This window comes from Alligator mississippiensis, chromosome 1, assembly GCF_030867095.1.
Source record: "Alligator mississippiensis isolate rAllMis1 chromosome 1, rAllMis1, whole genome shotgun sequence".
Lineage (NCBI taxonomy): Eukaryota > Metazoa > Chordata > Crocodylia > Alligatoridae > Alligator > Alligator mississippiensis.
The window spans coordinates 194,431,527-194,454,229 of NC_081824.1; the positions used below are offsets into that span (position 1 = coordinate 194,431,527).

Here is a 22,703-nt window from a genome sequence, read left to right on the forward strand (position 1 = left end):
AACTGTTTAATATTGTCTTTATTCCTTATACTGCTGAGTAGTCTGTAAATTGTATCTTTTGCTGTAAACTTGTGTAATTTCATGTTGTAGGGTGAGATGCTTATGAACTGCCTTGTTTTGACTGCTAGTGGTTCGGTTGTTTTACGGGTCTGCTAGAGTACCCCTTGACTATTATTTTGCTTTTACGTGTTTGATGTAGTTACATGTCGAATTTTATTGATGTAGCTTTGTTTATGTATGATCATACTGTTGTTTTATCCCTGCTGGGTTCTATCTGCTGACATATTTTTTAAGCTGTGTCTTGTTGCCTATTCACCTGCCGGCCGCCTGGAAAGCTTGCTGAGTGTAGGGGCTCTACACTAACAGGAGGACCACTGAGGTTCCAGAGCTATGAGGATAAAGTGCCTTTGTCTGCCATACCCATTTTGTTCTTGCCTGTGTATTTGTTTAAGAAGATTTACTAGCTTTGTGAATTACATCTGTAAATTAAATCTGTAACAGGAAAGCAAAGTGTAACTGATTAACTTGTTAAGATGTTGCAAAGCCTGATGCAGTAAAGCAATGGGAATTCTAGTTTGGTAACTTATAGCTTTTATTCTTGTAACTTATAGCTTTTATTTAATAGTATATTAGTCTAGTAGCGTTCAATGAATTGTAAACCTACAGAACTTTATCCAGTTTCTGGTTTGTATGATCTCTTTGAAAATCAACGTAGGTTTTTTTACCTAATGTATTTAAAAATATGTTCTGAATATTAACCACGAGCAGTGGGAAGCTTCTCAGGTTTTCTCGGAATTGCTTTCATTTCTTACGATTTTAAATTCATCAGCTAAATAATATGGCCTTACGTTTCTGTTCACTGAGTGGATGATCTTTGTTCTGTAAAGTGAAGACTTATCTGAAAAGGGCTTTGCGGTTTTTATTTTCTTTGCAAAAGACAAAAGTAACTGCTGTCTTGTTGACTGTTTGGGGTTTGTGCACTAAGATCAGGTCCTTTGTGAATAGCACAGTGCTTTTAATGATCGGCACCTGTGGTAGAAATTATGTGTCTATGTCACACATTTAGTTTGCTGTTGCTTGTTCATGGCTGCTAATGAAAATTGAATCCTTTTCCTGTTTTCTCCCCCCTGCAGATCCCTGATTAACTGCAAGCAAGTTTTCCTCATCTCCTGTCTTCACAGGCAGCCTGGTGAGAGACAGGATCAGCACACTCAGCAGCACTAGAATGCACGTGTTCTTAAAATCAAATAGCTGTGTTTGCACACAGAAATACTTTTGTTTTGAATGGTGTAGTTTACATTCAGTTTTGTGAATTACCCAGAACCAAAAGGTTCAAATGGCAGTAAAACCTGTTATTTTCAAAGCTTTTGTTTTTTAAAATCATTCAGTTTAATTATTTAGAGAGTGTCAAAAATCACTTGGGGAGTCTCATGTTGTTAAACTTGCATTCATCGACTAATGATTGTCTATAACCTTTGTTTCATTCAGAATCCAACATCAGATAATCAGTGGACATGTCTACAAGACATGTTTACTGCGCAGTTAACTCATTAAATGAGCAGTAAACATCTCAGTGTCTACACGTGCACCCCTATTAGGGCACACAAAACTAATAAACTCTGCAGCAGGATAGTACTTGTAAAATACAAGTGCTACCCTGCTGTGGAGTTTTTTTGTGCTCAGCAGTGTACGTGTAGACACTACCCAGATGGCTGGGGCATGAGGGTGATTCAGCATATGGCTAGCCAGCAGGCAGCCCCCATGCTGAAAGCTTCCTCATGCCTCAGCCAGCTTTTCCACAGCATGTGGAGCCCAGTTGGATCAGTCCTGGGCTGGCAGGCTGATCCCCACCAACCTGGGTCCCCTGCCAGCCTGGGCTGCTTCAACTGGGCTCCACGTGCTGTGCACAAGTACATTCTGGAGAAATATGCTCTGGAGTTTGTTGCTCCCAGGCGCATGTTCAAACAGTGCACCCAGGAGCAAAAAACTCCAGAGCAATAAGCTCTGGAGTTTATTCATGTGCATTAATCACATGTGTAGATGTGTCTAGTGCTAATCCATCAGTGGCTCTACATACAGTTTCATAAGATATTAAACAATTACTTATGACCTTTATTACGAACTATGGTGAACTGTCAAATAGAATACTCTTGTGGCACACCAAAGACGCAGTACAAGGACACACTAACGGTGTCCCTAAAGATTTTCGGCATTGACCCGGAGTCATGGGAGCAAATTGCTCATGACTATCCGTCCTTGAGATCATCAATCCAGAACGGAGCACTGGCCTTCGAACAGCAATGCACAGCAGAAGCAATAAAGAAATGCATGGCCAGGAAAACGAAAACCTCTCATGCCCAATCCTCATCACTTTGCTGTGCCTGCTGCAGCATGTTGTTCAAGGCAAAGAACAGGCTTATGAGTCACTTACATACCCTAGCCTCCACCCCACTCCTTTCTCTTTCCTCTGTCTCTTTTCTCCTTTTTCCTTTTTTTCTCCTATTCTCTTTTCTCACTCCTTGTTTCTTTCCCACTTCTTTTCTCTCTTTTCCCTCCTCCCTCTTCTTTCCCTGCTGGATGCAGTCATCTTCACCCGCAAAGGACAAATATATATATATATATATGACCTTTATTAACTTTTCCATGATCACAAGCCAATAATACTATTAATAATAAATCCCTGAATACTTTTCTGCACATTGGCTTCAGCTGGAGGAGTAGAAAGTTCTTCCCATCTGCAGTAGTTTATAGGCTCTGTACTAGTCTATAGGTACATTTGTAGAAGAATGATTTGATTTAAATACCCATATGGAGGGTGCGTCTACATGTGATGCTATGTCACTGTAGCAATGCGCTACAGCAATGTAGCATCCACAGGCAAGAACTGGGATGCAGCACCTACTTCCCCATAGCAGCACGCTCCCCTGGTATAGCGTGCTGCTACAGCGAAGTAGCTGCTAAAAATAACCATGCACTAAATGTACAGCACAGTATGGGCTGTTATTGCACTGTGATTTAGTACTTCCAAGAGGTAGTACTAAATCACGGCACAGTAACAACATTGACATAGCAAAATGTGTAGATGTGTCTGGAGAGGAGGAAATTGAATCTAGATTCCCCAACTTCCTGGGCAAGTGCTCCAACCACTAGGCAATTATACAAAATGAAATGGGGTTTGCTCCTTTCTTTACAACTGTGCTCAAAGAGAAAACAAAGGGTGCAAGGATCCAGAGTGTTTGGGGAAGGATCATTGCAGCCTAATGTGAGGTTTTTGGGGGATGGGATTTGAGACTGAGCCTCTGATTTCAGTGTTCCCAATTGATTAGCTTAGTTTAGAGGAACGTGCTGACACTAGGGGTCCCTCTACATGTGCAGATAAAGGCTCTTCTCATTGCTAACATACCACAGATAAAATGGCTCTGTGGGCTGGATCCAGGCCATAAGTTGCAAACCCCTGCTGTAGAGAGAACTGGGGCACCTACCTCTGGGTTCTGGATTTTAGTTTGGGGAACAGGTACCTAAAAGTCAGTTGCTGCAATATCTATCTTTTAAGCACCCAAGTTCTTGACAGAATTTAGCTTTTAGTGCCTACAAATTCTAAATGTGAAACTTTCAAGCTGTATATTAACATCTGCTAATTTTTAATTAAGTCTGACATTATTGAATATGTCAAATCTATCACCAAACTGTGAAAGATAAATCAGACAGTTTATTGTACAAGAGCTCACTTCTACTGGAAGTGAAATACATAATCTTTATCATTTTGGGGCTTTAATTTTTCCATTTACATAAAATATTTTTCAATGAAACAAACACAGACCTCTTTCAAATAAATACATTTTTTTAAATTTATGATAACCCTGTGATTATAATTGTCCAATTATTTGGTGTTATGCAGAGGCTATATCCATATTTCTCATTGCATATCTAAATGTGTTGCTATGTGTTTGTAAGTAGTAATAATAAATCTTTGCACTGTTATAGTGCCTTCTCAAAGCAAAGATCTACAAAGTTTGTAGGACGAGATAGTTACAGAGCATGGGATATAGCTAAGATCTCCTGGCTCCCTGAGTTTGTTCTATCCAGAAGGCATCACTGCATCCCAGAATAGGACTTTTGGCATCCTTTTTTTTTCTTAACTCGGTAATGGTCACTCAACTTTGACAGATCTGTCAGAAATATAGAAGCAACATCAGGCACTTTAAAATCATTCTTTTTAAGTCCATGTGCGTGGCACTATAGTCACACACCAAAGAATCAAAATATGTGTTTTTCACGGATGATACGGCTTGTTTGTAGCTTTCATGAGGTAGGTAACATTCTGACATGTTTTTACCTCAAGGTAGGCTTAAATGCAGAAACTAAGAGGAACTTACTGAACGAAACCAAGTAAAAAAATAAACATAAGTTCTTTGTGGCAGGATATAAAATTGATGTGCATTAGGTAACTGCCATTTCAGACCTCAGTCCTGCAAAAGAGCTGAGCACTTGTTTGTGGTGTTGTATGTCCCGAGTGCTCATTGATTATAGTGGAGGCTGTGGTCACTTAAAATGCAGCAGGGTCAAGTACAATATGTTGAATCGCTTTTCTAATTTATTTCTTTAGATGTAATACTTCATGGCTGAGTCTTGTTTTCTAATTTTCCTATTCCAAGCTAGTCAAAACCCCTGTGAAATCAATGAACCCTTTTGTTGACTTCCATGTGTTTTGAATTGGACCTGCTGAATAACTTTGTTTAGATATGGCATGTGATCCTCCTTGTAGCCTGTCTTTGCAGATTATTCATTGTTTCTGGTTTTACATGTGAAACTAAAATAGTTTAACTCATATTTAGTTATTCTTTTTAAATCACTTTAGCTTATGCCTCGCTGTTGTACTTAGACTCCAAACAAATTTATTTTGAATGTCGTGCTGTTAAAAAAACAGCTCCACCATTATCTTATGTCTTCAGTTAGAAGCAAGCCAGGGTTGACAATCTTGGCAAATGGACCTGGTTTAAAATTCTTCCTTCATATAGCGTTTTAGAGTGCTAGTCACAAAGAAGAGTGGTCATTTAGGAAGTTAAGAACATTTGCTGTTTTGCAGGCGTCTCCTGAAGTGCTTAGATAACTAAAAATCTCTCTCTTTACTTAAATGTAATGTTGATGAGAAGGCTGTTTTCTATGCATCTGTTCCATAAAGTCAGCGTGGGTAGAGAACTGAAGGCACAGCATAATGAGCATATTTAACTATGAAATGGAAGATATTTCTTACTGTGGTGCAGTACTAAAGCCAGCTCTCTTCTGTCTCTCTGTAGGCAAAAGGTGGTGGGATATATACCCACCAGGACCCCTGGACAGTAAGGCAGACTTAGGCACAGATGCAGCAGGAGTGAATAGGCAGGATACATCTTGGTGAAGGTATTGTGCTTGGCATATAGACATAATCTTGAGTGAGACTCAATTATAGTGTGTGAGTGCTCTTACTATTGCTTCTCTATAGGAGGACAAAGGTTCAGTTATAGTACTCCTATGCTTCAAACTACTGAGCCATCTACTGTTATAGGTCCTGTCTCTAGGAAGGCGCTGAATATCATCCTTTAAAGAACAAGCAAGGTATAGTGGTCATACAAGTAGAGATTGAGAAGGAAGATTTCTCTCCTGATCTGTTGTAAGTGATCACTGAAACATGAGGTTCAGTTACTCTTTTTAATGATGCTCTCTACTGGAGTAAAACTGTTTTTAATGATAAAAAACATGCAACCCTTTTAAAATCATGCTCATCAATAGTGTTCTCTGATGACAGCAAATTCCACGTTGTGTTTTATGGTTCAAATTGTACACTAAAGCTATATTTTTACTATCACTAGACCAAACATATGCAGCTCCCACAGAGGTCATTATTGATGTGCTTCTTTCAACTGGTGAGAAATTATGAGTTCCTTATTCAGTTGGAATTATTCTTCTTAATTGTCACGGTTACTTAGAGGCACCAGCTGTTTCCGACCTGATGCTGATGTACAATGGGATCTTGCTAATCAGCACCCTTTTTAATTATCTTCATATTTCAATTTGTTTAAATGTAGGTCAATGAAGTGAAAGTTTATTAAAAATCTGATCAGGTAACTGGTGTATTTACAGCATATTTCCACTGACACTGTTGATTCACAGGCTGGAAAGAGTCCAGCAGAGAGCAACAAAAATGATGAGTGGCATGGGAACCATGACTTAAGAGGACAGGCTGAAAACACTAGGGTTATTTAGTCTGGAGAGGAGAGTCCTGAGGGAGGATTTGATAACAATCTTCAAATATCTGAAGGACAATTATAAAGAGGATGGAGATGGACCCTGTAAAGTGGGTCTCAGACTTTTCTCTGTGGCTGTCAAGGACAGTGCTAGGAACAATGGCTTCAAATTTCATTAGAGGCTATTTTAGTTGGAGATTAGGAAGAACTTTCTTGCTATGGCAGGGGAGGAGGGGGTAAGCCTGGGAATAGGCTACCTAGAGAGGTTATGGAATTTTCATCCCTGGAAATTTTTTGAAGTAGGTTTGATAGACACGTGGCTAGGATGGTTCAGTCAGGGATGCTCCTGCCTTGAGTAGGAGGCTAGACTAGGTGACCTTATGAGGTCCCTTCCAGCCTTCCTTTCCTATGATCCTGTCAGAATTGTTATCAAAGAAGCTATGGATCACTTCTTTGTGTGTTTTAAGTCCTATGACAACACAAACAGAATTTGAAATATTGAAATTTTGATTTAATAAAATGCTAATACACTCTGAGTATGAGCTGAAGAGCTCTCTACTAAGCTCAAGCACTTTAAAATGTCACTATAATACTTTGTTGATCGTTTGATCATTCAAGCGTGGATTCTGCAGGGTTCTGAGCACCCTTAGCTCCTATTGTTATGCTTAGCACTTCATAGGATCAGACCCTAATTCTATTCCCACTTGAAGTTCATGGCAAAATCCCATTGAAATTAATAGCAGTAGGATTAGGCACTGGATAAAAGAGGAAAACAAAAGATGTAGATGCCTAATGTAGGCATTTAAGTACCCAAATGTCCACAGTTTTACTCAGGTACCTGTACCACCACACCTATATGCATGCCCCAAACTTCTTGAGGCTCTGGTCCCTTCTCCCAGGACTGTTTGTTTTGGGTCCAGGGACAAGAAGCCAGAACGTCTCCTTCCTTGTGCCTCTATAACTAAGCTATAGACTCACACTCCCTCTTGCTTCCTCTCTGACTTGATTAATCTTGAATTCCTTTCTGTACAGTGGCCCATTTTCAAGAGAAGATGTAGAGAGTGGCCCTTGGCAGGGGACCAAAGGTGGTTAGGGCACTCCCTTAGGAGGTAGAAATGTGGGCTTGAACCCTCTTGGGAGGAGAAAGGAATTGAATCCAGATCTCCAGATCCAGATCTCACACTTCCTGGGCAAATGCTTTAACTAATAGACTTAAAAAGTGTGAGGCGGAACCACCATCTCCTCTGAACATCTGAAAAAACAAAATCACATCTTTCTTTGAAAGAATGGCTGTTGCACCTGTGCTTAGGAAAGGATTTGAGGTAGTGGATTCTCAGTGGAGTGAGATTCTCAGTGGATTCTCAGTGGATTCTGCAGCCCTGAGTGAGGTGCCCAAAGTCTGGAGAAAGGTACAGGATGTCATATTCACCCTCAACAGGAAGTTGTACTGGTTAGCTAGGAGCTTCAGTGGCTAATGCAGTGTTGTGCATTCCACACTGGAGACACTGCAGCCCAGTTCCTTGACTGGCTCCAGTTTAGGCCTTTGCTCTATTAGATGACAACCTACAGACCCTTAACCTTGGAGATCACTAGTCATGGGAATAATCCCCTTTAATTCAATGCAACTATTCATGTGATTAAAGATTTTCACTTGCTTAAATGCCTTAATGACTGGACCCTAATTTGCCAAATTTAGTAATTCACAATGGGCCTCTCAATTACTAGTAGAAATTAGCAAGCTTCTGCTGTACACTCTAACAGAAAAGCTTCTAAAGTGAGCTTTAATATAAATTAAAGACTACAGTCATTCCATCTGACATCGTCTCATCAACGGAATAATCATTAACATAAAAGATATGACAGCTTGGTTTTAATAAGTTCCGTAGGTGGTAGACAGGAATACTGAAAATCTATAGGCATTAACAGAGTCTGTTTTTTTAATTTACATTATTGATATAATTACAAAAAAATCAAGCTACAGTAATTTTATAGTTCTCAAAGTGGCTAGGATTTGATAACATCTTTCTAAATAACCTGGTAATCAATATTTCAGTAGCAAAAGGATCCAAAAAGCAGATTCAGGTAAAATCTCTGAGACTCCAGCCAGGAAAAGCATTGGACATGTCAGTTTGGCTTTTAAGGTAAGAATGAAGAGGCAGCAGGGATGGGAACTTCTCTCTGGAACCCATCACAGAGCTTCTTGGATCACCTTTTAAAATGAGGTTTCTGCAGATAGTGGACTACAATCAAGCCTTGGTTGTGGGCTTTGAACTCTTGCTGTCATAATATTAATTGATACATGACGCATAATGGCTGATTTGTTTTATGGACCTTTCCATTAGTGGTCTCAAAACATATGCAAACATTAACAAATTAAAATTCTCAGCACCCTATGAGCTAGGTAATTATCATTATTGCTTTATTACAAATGAAGAAACTGATGCTAGAGAGAGGAAATGACTTCACTGAACTCTAAGGCTAAGTACAGATAGTCAAATAACTTGAGGCTGAATCAATTACATTTTTGCAGGTTAGTCAAAGCTTCATAGATTAAACTAATAAGCCAGTAAACAGACATTCACATTTTGATTTCAGAAATGCAGCCAGATCCCTGCAGTGGCCCCCAGAAGCCAGGGGACGCTAGAGCATGACACCCTGCTTAGCTGGTGCAGACAGCTTGGGCCAACACTAGCCTGCCTGCAAGGGGGAGTTTGCAGGGAAGGTACAAAGCATCCTGGGATCCTGGGGGACCGTGAATTAACTTGAATCTGGAGGGGATCTTGGACAGAAGTTCAATAAAGCATTTAACCTAAATCAGTTAAGTCTGATACTACATCCATACAGGTTTATCTTAAACTGGTTTTGGCCATTTTGAAAGCAGTTTATATGCACTGAACTTCTGGTGTGTAACAGGTCTGAACTGGTTCCCTATCACTTATACGAGTTTATGTGGAATATCTGTCCCTAGCCTGAGTGTCTGTGGCACAGTTGGGAATAGAACCCAGTTTTAAAGAGCTCTCCAGTTAGTGTTTTAGCTTTAAAATGATCCATTTTCTGCTGAGTAGCAGTCAGTAGTAGCTATATCAGTAACATCCAGAAGGCTCACCCAGGACTCCTATTCAGAAAAGTTTGATTTGCTGTAGCTAGGATCAAGAATGTAACTTTGCATATTGGACTCAGTTACTTAGATCAGTTTTACATTTGTTTTGGAATAATGAATATTCTGAATTTTTACCAAAATAGCTCATCAGCTATAGATTTTCATGCTGCTCACTTGATTTTTAAAGTTATTTGAACTTACTGATGAAACATAAATTTCAATGAAAACTTTTAATGAGAACTCTGATATAGATTTGGGGAAGTCATATTGTCAGCATCTTTAAAATGGTCCTTGTGCACTAACATTTCTGATCACCAATGTTCAATTTCACAAGTTAAGTATAAGGTCTCTTGCGTGTTGGATCCTGTGCAATGTAAAGAGCAAGGCATCCTTCTGATCTCTTCCAATGGTACCTAAAAATACAGAGAAAGTCCATTTAATTTGAAAAGTTATGTAGTTATGTAGTTGCAATGCAGGGGGATGTTATGGGGCCTAATCTGATTGCACTTAAACTGGTTTCTTTCTAGTCATCTCTATTCAGTTCAGTGGAGTTACTTTCCATGAACACCAATATAAGCAATATACGAATAATACCCTTTGGTGTAGCAAGAAAGATATGGATTATACCAGGTGAGATATTCAAGTAAATAATTGTCTACCTTATATACGGGTCCAAGTCAAAGGGCTAAATTCTGCTCTCATACAGAGGTAATAACAGAATCACTCTAATGAGTTATTAGCTTTAAAAGTACAGATCTAAATCAGGATTTCAAATGCGCAAAAGTTCAGGAGTATTTTGATTTAAGGCCCTCTTTATTATATTAGAGAAATAACCAGAGACCATACTCAGGATCAGGATGCCATTTGCTAGATGCTAAAGTAAGGAGTCCCTGCCCCAAAGACCTTACAATTAATGGTCCCAATCCCCTGTGACCTATTCTGGTGGACCACTTTGTCCAGGTTTACCTTCCTGACTTCCAAGAGATTCTAAATGGACCTATTCTCATTGATCCAACTGGAAGAATGGGGATTACTTTTAAGACAAGTTAGTTGACACACCAGTAGGAGAGAACAATAGATGGAGGAGGTTGGAAAGTTTTAGAATGTCACAGAGAATAGTTCTGTGTACAATTTGGTCATTTAAAGTCTTTCAATGTTTTTTTTAATATTATGGGATACTAAATAAAAGTTGATCTAGAGATCAGAAATATTTTGCTGGGGTGTTGCTTCTGCAGAGGAGAGGAAAAAAGCCACCTGCCTGTAATCAGTCGCTTCACACTATCAATATACAACCATTGTCTTTTTCTGGTGCTCTATGTTTGCCTGCCTGTGTCATATTTTCACAAGAGTTGGCTGGTATTTTTTTTCAACTCAAACTTTTCTCTCTCTCTATTGGACAGTTCTCTGTTGTGCATGCTTTATGTATGTCAGCAGCTTATTTAGTGATGGCCCTGCCATGATCCAGTTTCTATGTCAGGACAATACTTACAGGACAGAGTGGTATTCTTGAACTAGCACCCAAGTAGCCAATATACATATACATTAGTTAGACCTGACATCAAGCTCTGGATGCCACTTTCTGAGACAGGCAGGTTCTGATGGATAGACCTCCACCTCCTACCTATGTGAAGGACCTTTGTAAACTGTTATTGTCCCAGTTCCTTTAGTGAGAGCTTGTAATAGGACAGCCTGTACCTTGAAGAGGGAATAGTCAGCTTTGTTTAGAGAGCCCAGCCACAGGGCATTTGGATAATGAGGGAGTGTCCCACTGGGAGTTTAAAACCCCAGGGGCAAGAGAAAGCAAAAAAGGAAGCAAAATGGTGACAGAGTAGTTTCCCAATAGGAGGCAAGCTTGCTAGCAAGAGGGCGCCAGGCTGTTAAACTGGGGTTAGCGCAGGGGTAGGCAAAGTCTGGCCCGAGGGCTGGATTCAGCATGCAGCGGACTCCATTTCCCAGAAGTCCCTGCCCACGTCACTGCAGCCAGTTTCCATGGAGACCTTAGAAGGGGTGGGACCGTGACAGTGCAGGGCCAGGGTTGCCATGGAGACCTGACCAAGCAGCACTGGCAGGGAGCTGCTCCAGGGCTGGGCCTGGGATGTTGTGCTGGTGGCAGGTTGGTCTGGAGCCAGGGCAGAGCCGCAATCTGCTGCCCTCATGCCCCTGCTCAGGGCAGAGCTGAGATCTGCCTGCATACACCTGCTTGGGGCATGTGGGCAGCAGATCACAGCTCTGCCCCAACTCCAGACCACTCTGTCACCACCGCAAAATCCTGGCCCTAGCCCCAGAGCTTGAGTCAGTCTCCATGGAAAACCTGGCCCTGCACTGTTATGGCCCTACCCCTCCTGGGATCTCCATGGAAACTGGCTCCAGTGATGTGGGTAGGGGCTGCTGGGAAATGGAGTCTGGCCACCAGATGGATCTGCCATTTTGCCCACCCCTGGGTCAGAGCCATAGGTCTCCCCTCCTCGTGCCCAGAACAGGGCAGAAGGCTTTGGTTTTGTTCAGTAGTTTATTTGCTTGTTGCCTTGCTGTTCAAAGACTGTACTTCGTTTGGGAAGACTGGCTACTCAGGGAGCAAAACCCACATGCAGCAACCAACAGGCTAGGAGACCAGCTTACAGGGCTGCTTTCTTTCTTTTGCTGTCTTTGAGGGGGTCTACACTGAGCTGTATGCCCACTGCATTTCATTCTCACCACTTCTCTTGTTTTACCAAGCAGGATAAGTTATAGCAGATATCATTTTTTACAGGGGCTCTGCTGTTCTAGACACACACCCTTGTATAGACCAAAGGAGTAAGATGCAGAACTGAGGCTTTTGTTATCAAAAGCTGGGAAACCATGCCAGGAACCCACTCTACTCACGTAGACTGAGCAGGAATCAGCAAGCTATCACCAGCAGTCAGAGTCAAGGTTTTACCATCCATAGCAACAGCAGATGTGCTTTCCTAAACGACAAAAACAAACAGCTTTTAATTCTTCATGTGCTGTCACTGGCAGAAAGAAAAGGCTGATACTAAGAAAGAAGCACGTTTTAGTTAGAAATCTGGCATTTCCACAGAAACGTAGCTCAAAAACGGTTCTGTTCTGCATGGCTTATCTTAAAACTGTAGCTGATCTTCTTCACCTGGCAGAGTTAGCAGCAATAAAAACAAGTTTCAGACTTTAGTTCCATAATGAAGTTACGCAGAAACCAGCTTATCCTGCATACATTGTTAATGAGCTAATCTAGTGGCCTGCTTTTTAATATGGCTGTCTAAACATCACAGGGCTAAACTCCTTGAGTATTTTTTTTCACAGGTTTTCTCTTTCTTTTAAGACACTTGAAATGCCTTTTAAAGTTGAAAAAGCTGTTCACAACTCAGTGGGGAGCTGGTAGAAGTTACTGATAGAAACCCATTTACCGTTAAATGGATTTATCATTGTCCTTTCAGGCAGAGATGCTGAATTCTTGCCAACCTTACAGGATCTGGTTGTCTTCTGCCAGCTGTACAGACAAGGTTAATTCAAGATATGTCTTTAATTAGCATTAGATGGTTAGTTTCTGTGAATTTAAACAGAATGGCAAGAGGTAGAAGTATCTGGCATCTTGATTTGTGTACATGGGAACCATTTCTTCTGTTCTTTTTTTCCTGTTGGGCTGCATATAGACTAGTTCTTCTCCCAGAATAAGAAATTGATAAATACTAGAGCAGACCGTATTCAGGCATTTTGTTTTCAAATAGCCAAGTTCTTAGACTAAGTCTTTAGCACCCTACTTGTTTCCTTCATGAAGATTCCAGTGCATGTGCTGGGGTAAGGGTTCTAGGGAAGGGAAATGGAGGAAGGACCCCTTCAACCAATGGCACTTCCATGGATTCAGGGATGGACACTATTAAGAATCTAAGCCCTCATCATGATATAGGATGCTAGTGGTCCATTGCCCACATGCTGAGGAAGAGGGGCTACTTTTCAAGCATTAACAAGTAACAAATGGCTTGCAACTGACTCACCAGTGACTGCCTGCCTATGACATTTTTCTTAGAGAAAGGATAAAATCTTTTAATTTTTCTGCCTGTGACTGGGAAATTTTTTTGGCAGAGATATCCACTCCACACTTAAATACAACTCCGCCCTTTGTAAGTATGAATTGTCACGTACCAATTGCCATATCCAGATATCCGCATTCTTCTGGTTTCTTTCACTTACTCCTGGTGCATGAACTACAGCCTAAATGAAAAGGGGTGGGGTAGGGGGTAAGAGAGGGGGAAGAAATGGGTTTTATCCCAAAGACTTATGTTAATCTTCCTAAAGTTTATAAAATATTCAATTTCCACAAGAAATCTTTATACAATGTAACATTATTTGTATATACCTGATTTGAATTCACATGGCAGGTCATTATTCTCTCACTGATATCCACCAATAGAAGGAAAACTGATCACACCTGCCACTCCTTATGCTTCTTCACCTACTCACTATATCTGTTCCCTTTGCCTCTTCCCACTCTCAGCTTCACAGTGTTATATTTGCCACCACCTGCTCTTGGAACAGACATTCTCTTCTTGTCTATTATGGGGTCTGATCCAAATCCTATTGAAGTTGATACGATTTTTTCATTGATTGCAAAATTCTATTGATCATGCCTCATGGGTGCATCTACTCAAGATATTCACTGCAGAGTTGTCTAATTAGCTCTGCAGTAAATGTCTCAGTGTCTGCACATGCAACCTTATTACACCACAGGAAACTAATAAACTCTGCAGTAGGTTAGTACTTGTACATACAAATACTATTCTGCAGTAGAGGTTTTTTTGTCCGCAGCACTGTATGTGTAGACACTGAGCCGGCTGGCTGGGGCATGCGGGTACTTCAGTTTGAGGGCTGCCTGCTGGCTAGCCACGTACTGGAGCACACTCGTGCCTCAGCCAGCCCCTCTGCGGTGTGTTGAGCTGGGTCGGAGCAGCCTCAGGCTGGCAAGCTGACCGCTGGGGTCCCCTCTGAGCTGGGGCTGCTCTGATCTGGTTCAATGTGCTGTGATCCCAGGTACATGTGTAAACGTGGTGCCTGGGAGCAATAAACTCTGGCACAATATGTGCCAGAGTTTATTGCTGCACATTAATATGCACATGTAGATGTGCCCCATTTGTTCTTTTCTTCAAAACCCTACTATTGTTTATCCATTCTGGATAGAGTTTGCTGATGGTTTTCAATACTGTCTGTCTCTTGGATTGCTTTCCCGGGGTCAGTGATGTGATTCTGAAGTAATTCAGAATCGCAGTGTTTCTTTTGGTATGTTTTGTAAGGTCCTTTACATATTGAACAGCCATCAGATTATACAGCCTTATTATTTCACAAACCAGCATCGGTCTTTGTATCAAGACTGTTGTTTGAAATTAAGGGGTGGGGGGAGGGGAGAATGGAGTTAAATAGGCTAATAAATATTTTTTTAAACCTACTATCTTTACTTAACACAAAATGGGGAAGATTATCAGAAGTGTAAATAGAAGTAGTTGTCTAACTCCAATTGACAGTCAATGAAATTGTATCTCTATCATAAGGGCCCTTGAAAATATCCCCGTATCTCAGTCAGAGAAAACAAAAGCTTCTACCTGTGTTTCAAAGTTGTCTCCAAAGATACTCAAGGATTTTTTTTGATTGATTTCTTTACGGTGATCATTTAGCCAGTCTTGGAAGGAAAATGGATTCATGACTGCAGTGGCATTTAGTGGAAAAGGTGTGACTTTCAGGAGTTCATCTGCAACCAAGACAGAATAGTAATAGTAGGGAAGCTCACTTCCACATCTTCTAAAATCAAGTTTGGACTTTGTTGATGGTTCCAGATGAAAATGTGGATAGCAGTAATCAAGAAGTTAGTGATAAAAGTAACATATGATGTCACAGAATCATAACTTAGTACTTATTACATCAAATACAATGAACATTCCTGTTTTGATGGAAATGCATTTTCTGTGATATGGCTAGTGAATTGTCTTCTTTGTATGTCCTAGACAAATAACAAGAGAAGCCCTGTAAAAGTTGGTTTTGTCCAAATTAAAACTTGTAGGGTTTTTAAAAATTATTTTAAAGTATTGCTTGCATCCAGCAATGACATAACTGTGGTACAAGTATTCAGACATTATGGAATAGAGAGACTGGTCCAGAGATTATTGCATAATTCTTGCCAACCAGGTTCTTCATCCCCTTTCCACACTAACCAACAGTGATGAGCAGATTCCCATCTTGTGACTTTAATGAAGTCCCTCCTGATTTACCCCAGACTAAATGGAATTAGAATTGCGACTAAATGGAATTAGAATTGAGTCGACAAACTCATGTTACCATATGCCTTTCATATTCTCAGAAAAGGATTTCTCGTCATTTTCTCTCCAGTCTGTATTTTAAGGTGTTATGAAGTCTTAATTGACCAGAGTGAAACAAGTCAATTATCACAGCCTTAAATTTAATAAATGGTCTTCCTCATGATGTTCCAGCAGTTGTAGTTCAAGTAAATTTCCAGTAGATCTCCTCCATAACTGGCTTAGTTTAAAATATCTAAGAGGGCTAAATGCAGTTTCAGTTTTGGTAGGTTTGTGCTGTGTGTTGCTATATAAAATTAATTTCAATCATTCACCAACCCACAGTAAAGTGCAGAGATAATGCAATCATCTTTGAGAATCTTAGATAGTTTGTTCTGTGACACCATGAGGAATGTCTCTAGGGTACTTTCAAGTAATAATCCCAACTAGATGTAGAAAAATTCACCATTTCCCAAAGGTATTCAGGAAATGAGCACACAGTTGAGCCCTAGACCCTGAACAGATAATTTAGTGAATGTTATTGTGTTCTTTATGTGGTGGTCTTCTAACTCTCCTAGAAATCACAAGCTTTTCTGAACGTATTATCACGGGATCGGGATCATATCTTGAACATACCACATCAAAGTTTTCCTCAGGAAGCCATCTTGTACATGATTCTAGTACAACAGTGTTTGATGGGTGAGGTCAGTACATGAAAGGCAATGCACTATATTAAAGCCGCTATCCCAGTATAATGGATTGTGTTATGCACAAGGTATTTACATCCATATTTGATGCATAATAATAGGGATGCACAAGGCATTTGCATCTATAGTTGACCTTTAGAAAATAAAGACAAGATATTAAATCCCTTTCAGCAACTTTTGATATGGAGATACTGTCTAGTTTATAAATTTATTTTTTTCTATTAAATCATAGCATGATCAAGTAAACAGGTCAAGGTCTAGATTATAAATCAAAACATTTTTGCTTATTTTGTATTCTCCTTTCATGAACTGTGCATTTTATATCTATTGTTAAGAGAAGGAATCCTTGGATACAAATCTTTTTTTTGCCATAGAATATTTATCAGCAAAATACATCCAATTCTTTCTCATCCAGTTATTGGACAGTTATTCATATTTTTCAATTTTGTTTTAAAATAAACAAAACAAACCCAAACCAAAAGTAAAGAAAACAAAAGAAAAATCCCAGCAAACCCCAGAAATTATGTGATTCTACAAGGACAAAATAGTGAAAAAAAGTCATTATAAATCATGTTAATCTGGGACTGCAAGTGAAAATAAGAATTAATCTTCCTTGTGTGATTACTGCATAGTATTGCTGAAGGTCAGACAGCAAGCTGCAGACAGTTTCAAAAATGGCTGCTTGGGTGAAAATCTGATCCCTCATTTCATGAGGTATCAGGTGAACATGTTTCATAATGTAGTATCTTCTGTAACTTGTGTCTATGGAGCTCCCAGCCTGTCACTGTTTTGAGAATGGAAGGAGGGAAGGGAGCAGATGAAGTTCAGTCAGGTGGGGGGGTTCAGTTTCCCCTGGAGGGTGGGGTAGGTGTATTGGAGACCCCCTGAAGTGGGGGAGGGGGGATGCTCCAGTTTTCCCACTCCACCCTTCAGCACTGGCTGGGGAGCACCAAGAACAAGCTCCCTCTGCTGCCTTTCCTCCTCCCATTCTGAAAACAGTGAGCACTGGCAGAGAGCCATGACCATTGCTATGGGAACCTGCCTCCAGGCTCCCAGCTCATATCTGGATTCCCCTCCACCTGGAACCAATAGTGAACTTCTGTTTGGTCTGGAGTAACACTGTAACTCAGAACGCTTTGCAGGAAATGTTCTGAGTTACAGCTGGGGGTTGTATTTCTGTCTGCACCCTTAATGTACCTTTTGGCTGGGAACATTAATGAAATATAGGTGTACAATTCTATTAGAAGACACATCCAGAAATACCAGCAGAGGAAAAAATGAGGATGTTGCACTATGCTTTTGGTACCATTAGTTAGCTAATTGATTTTTAAGTGTTTTGTTTGGTTAAAACTAATACTCTCCCCAGTTAAATAATATTGAGATAGCTGAGTTATTTCCACTGTTGGAGCAAAACATATGCTACTGCTAAAATGGTTTCTGGAGCTCCATAAAGTTATATGGTGAGCGTGCTCTAAACTGAGATGTGGGAGACCTGTGTTTGGTGGCAGTCTAACATTTCCCTGGCCATGATGGGAGGATGATAATGAGATATAACAGCAGGACCAACTTCTGCTGAGATACACTGCTTGGCAGCACTGAATCTCCAAATCCGAATCGAATCAGGAGACCAATTAAAAGCTCCGAATCGATTCAAAGCATCCAAATTGATTCAGAAAAGCTTCAGAAAAGATTTGGCCAATTTGAATTAGGAGATTCAAGCAGCTGACAGCTGCTTTCAGCTGATAAGCCTATTGGTGTTGGGGGAGGGAGGGATTTGGGCTGGGACAAGCTGCTCCGCAGGGGCGGGGGGCACATTACTCAGGAAGCAGGCGGGAAGGCATGGAATGTGGGTGTGGCAGTGTTAGGAGTAGGGGCTCTGCCCTGCTACCACTTGCCCAACCAGGGCGGGGGGATGGGCGAGATGCGGGCACAGCTCACTCCAGGTGGAAGGGGCAAGTGGCAGCATGGCAAAGCCTCCACTCCCAGTGCTGTCATGCCTGCATCCTGCATCTTCTATGCTGGCTAGCAAGCGGAGGCAAGGCAGAGCCCCCACCTGGCCCCAGCCTAGTCCTGGCACTTAAAAAAAAAAGCCCCACACTCACCAGCTCTGGCAGCAGCAATCGGGGGCCTCTGAGGGCTCAAGGCAGAGCCCCCCCCATGCAGCACGGGGCAGTTGGGGACAGCGAGGATCACCTCCCCCACTTGACACCTGCGCAGCAGCTGCCCCATGGCGTGGGTGCAGTGCAGCTCGGCAGGGCACTGCACACTGTCTGGGAGCTGGGGTGGCTCCACCTATCAGATGGAGTCTGGCAGCGCTCAAGTCCAGCTCCCAGGCAGCGTGCAGTGGCTTGCCAAGCCACACTGCACCCACGCGATGCAGCAGCTACTGCACAGGTGCCGGGGGGCGTGATTCCCACTGCCCCCCACTGCCATGCACTGCATAGGGGTGGCTCTCGCATGAGGCCTCAGAGGCTCCAATCACTGCTTTTGCATCCAGTGAGTGGGGTGTTTTTTTTTAAAGCTCTGCACTCACTAGCTGCAGGAGTGACGATTGGGGCCTCTGAGGGCTCATGGCAGACCCACCCCCCATGCAGCATGGGGTAGTGGGGGGCTGCTGGGATGTTTGAGGCCAAGGACATGGACAGACATTACATTCGTGCTGAGCAAAGAACCTTTCTCTAGCAGGAAAAGAAAGCATATCACCATTCAAGGGATTCCTTAGAGAATTGACTATTCCATAAGCAAGTTGGATCAATTACTATGAGGACAATCTTCCTCCTCTTGCACTACTTGAACAACACGTCAGAGCAGTCTCCACGCTTGTGTACAGGCACCATTTGTGATAAAGGCTGTCCTACTGCATTTGAGTCTGGCTCTTGAATGGGGCCCAGAGGTATCAGCTCCATGAAAATAATTAATAATGAACAATGCTTATTTGCCTGCTAGTGGTATTTTATGGCACTTAATAAAGGGCACATCTACATGAGATGTTTACTGCAGAGCTGACTAATTAGCTCCTCAAGAAAGTCTCAGCGTCTACACATGCAGTCCTATTAGGCCGCAGGAAACTAACTAACTCCACCACAGGTTAGTACTTTGAAATACAAGTACTATCCTGTGGTGATGTTCTTTAGTGCACAACAATGCATGTGTAGATGGTGATAGGGCTGACTGGGGCACAAGGCTGCTTCCGTGTAGGGTATGCCAGGTTAGAGCATCCCCAGGCTGGCAGCCTGGCCCCTGGGGTCCCCTGCCAGTCAGGGCTGCTCCAACCCATCTCAACATGCTGCAGTCCCAGGTGCACATGGAGACACGGCACCTGGAAGCAATAAACTCTGGCACTTTTTCAAAGGCAGGCAAGGTAAGCAGGTCTTTCTTCACAGCCTAAACAACCAAAGAAACTGAATATTTCTTATCAGCCCCGTGACTTTTGTTTTGGCCACTTCTTTTTATTCTTGATCTATCATGCTTTAATTAATGTCAAGCTAAATGTGCTTTTTGATAATTCCATAATATTGATGTGATAATGGGGCTCAGCAAGGAACAAACAAAAATAAATTTAATTACTGGGGGAAAAAACATAGTAGTAATATGTAAGATGATAGTACTACCATGTTAGAAAGCTGCAAGCATTAGCATATTTATCCTCCAAATGACATATTAAATGGAACATCAACTCTAATATTTTCTTATGTATCTTAATATTGAGGAGCTCCATTTAAAGAATTCGGCAGTTAAATCCATTTTTGTAATTCGTTGCTGTTAAATATTTATACTGTAGCAATTCAGTGTGGAGCCATTAGTGTTATACACTTGATGTGCTCTTTCTAGATTTGAAATGGAAAAGTAAGACAATATTGTGCTAAACTGAACATACGCCAGGTTTGCTAAAAGGATTTATAAAAGAAAATTACACTTTAGAGAGAAGGTCAGTTTTGCTTAAAAGATGAAAGATAATTAAAACTAGGAATACATGGCTGTGCCAAAGAGATTTTGGCGGCCATGAAGGAATTGCCTGAAAGAAACCTTTTACAAGCTCAAATTCCAGAACAGGGATATCTCCAATGTGTCTTTGTAGCTCCTCAAAGAAACCAGTTTAGAGAAAAGCAGCAGCTCCTTCCTTGCCCACCCTCTCCTCCCATGCCAGGGCTGCCCCTGCCCCTGCCAGGGATGCCCAGTACCCTGCTGCTTCAGCCCCTGCCAGTGAAGACCAGCACCCCATTCTCCTGCTGGCCATGGTGCTGGCCCCAGAAGTACCCCCACCCCCACCCAGGCCCGAGGAATACTGTGCACCTGCCAGAGGGGGCCAGGGCTCCAGTTATGGAAGGCCCTGGCCAAAACCCTCCTTCTGCACTCCCTTCTCCAGCCCAGCTGTCCCACTGCCCCCACACTGCCTACGCCCTGCCCACCCCCAGCACCACTCTCAAGACACACACATGGTTGAAACAAAAAAAACTTTATTACCCTCACAACACCCACCCTCATCCCTCCCCCCTCAACCAACAGAACCCCTCCACCACCCTCCCCACCCACTACCAACAAAAAAACCTGATTACAAATGGAAAACTAGATACAATATTTTGGGTCTTTGAGCTCAGAGTGGGGGCCTGTGGGGGAGGGGTCTATGGGGAAGAGCCCCGGGGCAGGTGCCCAGCAACCCAGTCTTGGAATGTTCCCGCACAGGTCTGGGGCCATGGAGACCCCAGCAGGTGGCAGCCTTATGTACAGCCAGGTCTTCAGGGGCCTGGTGCAGGGTAGAGTGTTAGAGCCAGGCCCAGGTGACTGGTGGCAGGTCCAGGGTGGGGGTCCGGTCAGGGGGGTCTGGAGAAGGAGGCACCACAAGACCTCCTCCACAGCCCAGGCAGGGGCCTGCTGTGGGGCAGTGGGTGGGACCCAGAAGTCCTGTAGGGCCATGGTGGGCATGGACGTAGCCACCTGGCCCAGGAGGGTGTCCAAGGCCTGAGAGTCAGCATCTCCCTGCTGCTACTCTCTCCTTAAAGGCCAACTGCTGGGCTCCTGAAGACAGAACAGGCTCCCTGGTGTATTTGCCCCAAGGCACAAAATAACTGCAGGCTTTTATACCCTGAAGCTAGGGACTGCTAGTGAGCAGCACAGCCCTGGAGCAGGAGAGGTAGCTAGCCAGAAGCCCTGGGGCTGGGCTCAGCCTGGCCCCCTAGGGGCTGGGCAGATCCAGCACTAAAGTTAATACCAGGTCACGTCTACACATGCGTTACAACACATTAACTAATCGTGCCCAAATTTGTTGTGATTAGCCATTTTTACTGCATAGTAAGGGTATGCATGTGTAGACATGCCCATATTTTAACTCCTGACATGAGCAAGGCAGTTGGCCCACCAATTCTCTACCTCAGATGAACAAATCTAACTCCCACGCATGGGCCTAACTCCATCAGTGCTGATGCCTTTAAATTATTTAAATACCTGGAGACAAATGAATTATGGTTGATGCAATCAAATGCTGTTCTAGACAGATTACTTTATTGGCAGCATCATTAAATATCTAGGCCAACTTTTTCAATTGCAGTTGACAATTAACTAACTATTCTGAGAGCTTAGTTTTCAAGCCCCAATTTAATAGAATTATTTAGGACAGTATTAAAGCACTGCAATCCTGACTTGGGATGAACTTGAACACATTCTTAAGTGCTTTTGTGAATCAGAGCCACAGTGAAGTCAGTGAAAGTCGTAGGTGCATCTGAAAAATCAAACCACTACATCAGGAACCTAAATATAGACTAAAGGGCCTAACTTTAACCACACAACTTTGAAAAATGCTATTTAGAAAACTCTTCTTCCCTTCTTCCCTCTTCTCCTGCCCTCACAGCTCCACAGACACATGCCTCTGCTCAACACATCATAGTACCTAGGCCTAACCTATATTTTTCAAAAGGGACTAGTGATTTTACATATCCATTTCAAACTATTTTAAACATAGGCGACTGGTGCCTCCTGAGTCTTGGGGGGCACCAGATTGGCGACTGGGTGGGGGTTGCCTCGCAGCTGATTGCCTACTGGGGGAGTCCTCCCATGGCCTATTTGTCAACTGGGGGGGGGGGGGTCCCCCAGCAGCCAATCGCCGATCCAGTGGGAAGCCACGGCAGGCTGCTGCAATGGCAAGGCCCACCCAGCCCCACCCTCTAGCCAGAAGCCCCTGCCTAGCAGAGGCTTCTGGCCTGGGACTGTGGGGCTGTTCGTGCCTCCCTGTGCCAGAGTGGGAAATTCAGTTAACAAGGGAGGAAGGGGCAGGCAGGAAAGTGGGGAAAGCGGTGGCGGGGGTGGGGGGGGGTGGAAGCGAGTGGCATGTAGGATAGTGGGGCCCATGCCAGTGGCAGCAGGGCCCAGAGTGGGGTGGCAGAAACTCAGGGCGTGGGCTGGC

General features: G+C 42.6%; 1 protein-coding gene across 5 annotated transcripts in view; it reads right to left on the reverse strand.

Moving 5' to 3' along the window:
• Window positions 1-8,079: 8,079 nt before the first annotated feature.
• HAAO (3-hydroxyanthranilate 3,4-dioxygenase) overlaps window positions 8,080-22,703 on the reverse strand; it is a 70,650-nt gene continuing 56,026 nt past the window's right edge. For 4 of the 5 annotated variants that reach the window (XM_014598109.3, XM_014598111.3, XM_019483250.2 and 1 more), the window contains 4 exons: window positions 14,913-15,058; window positions 13,462-13,530; window positions 12,187-12,269; window positions 8,080-9,737 (listed from right to left, as the gene is read on the reverse strand). In XM_014598109.3, the coding sequence (XP_014453595.1) occupies window positions 9,659-9,737; window positions 12,187-12,269; window positions 13,462-13,530; window positions 14,913-15,058 (377 nt within the window). In that variant the 3' untranslated portion in view covers window positions 8,080-9,658. The remainder of the gene's footprint in view (window positions 9,738-12,186; window positions 12,270-13,461; window positions 13,531-14,912; window positions 15,059-22,703) is intronic. The other variant, XM_014598110.3, reaches the window with a different exon arrangement.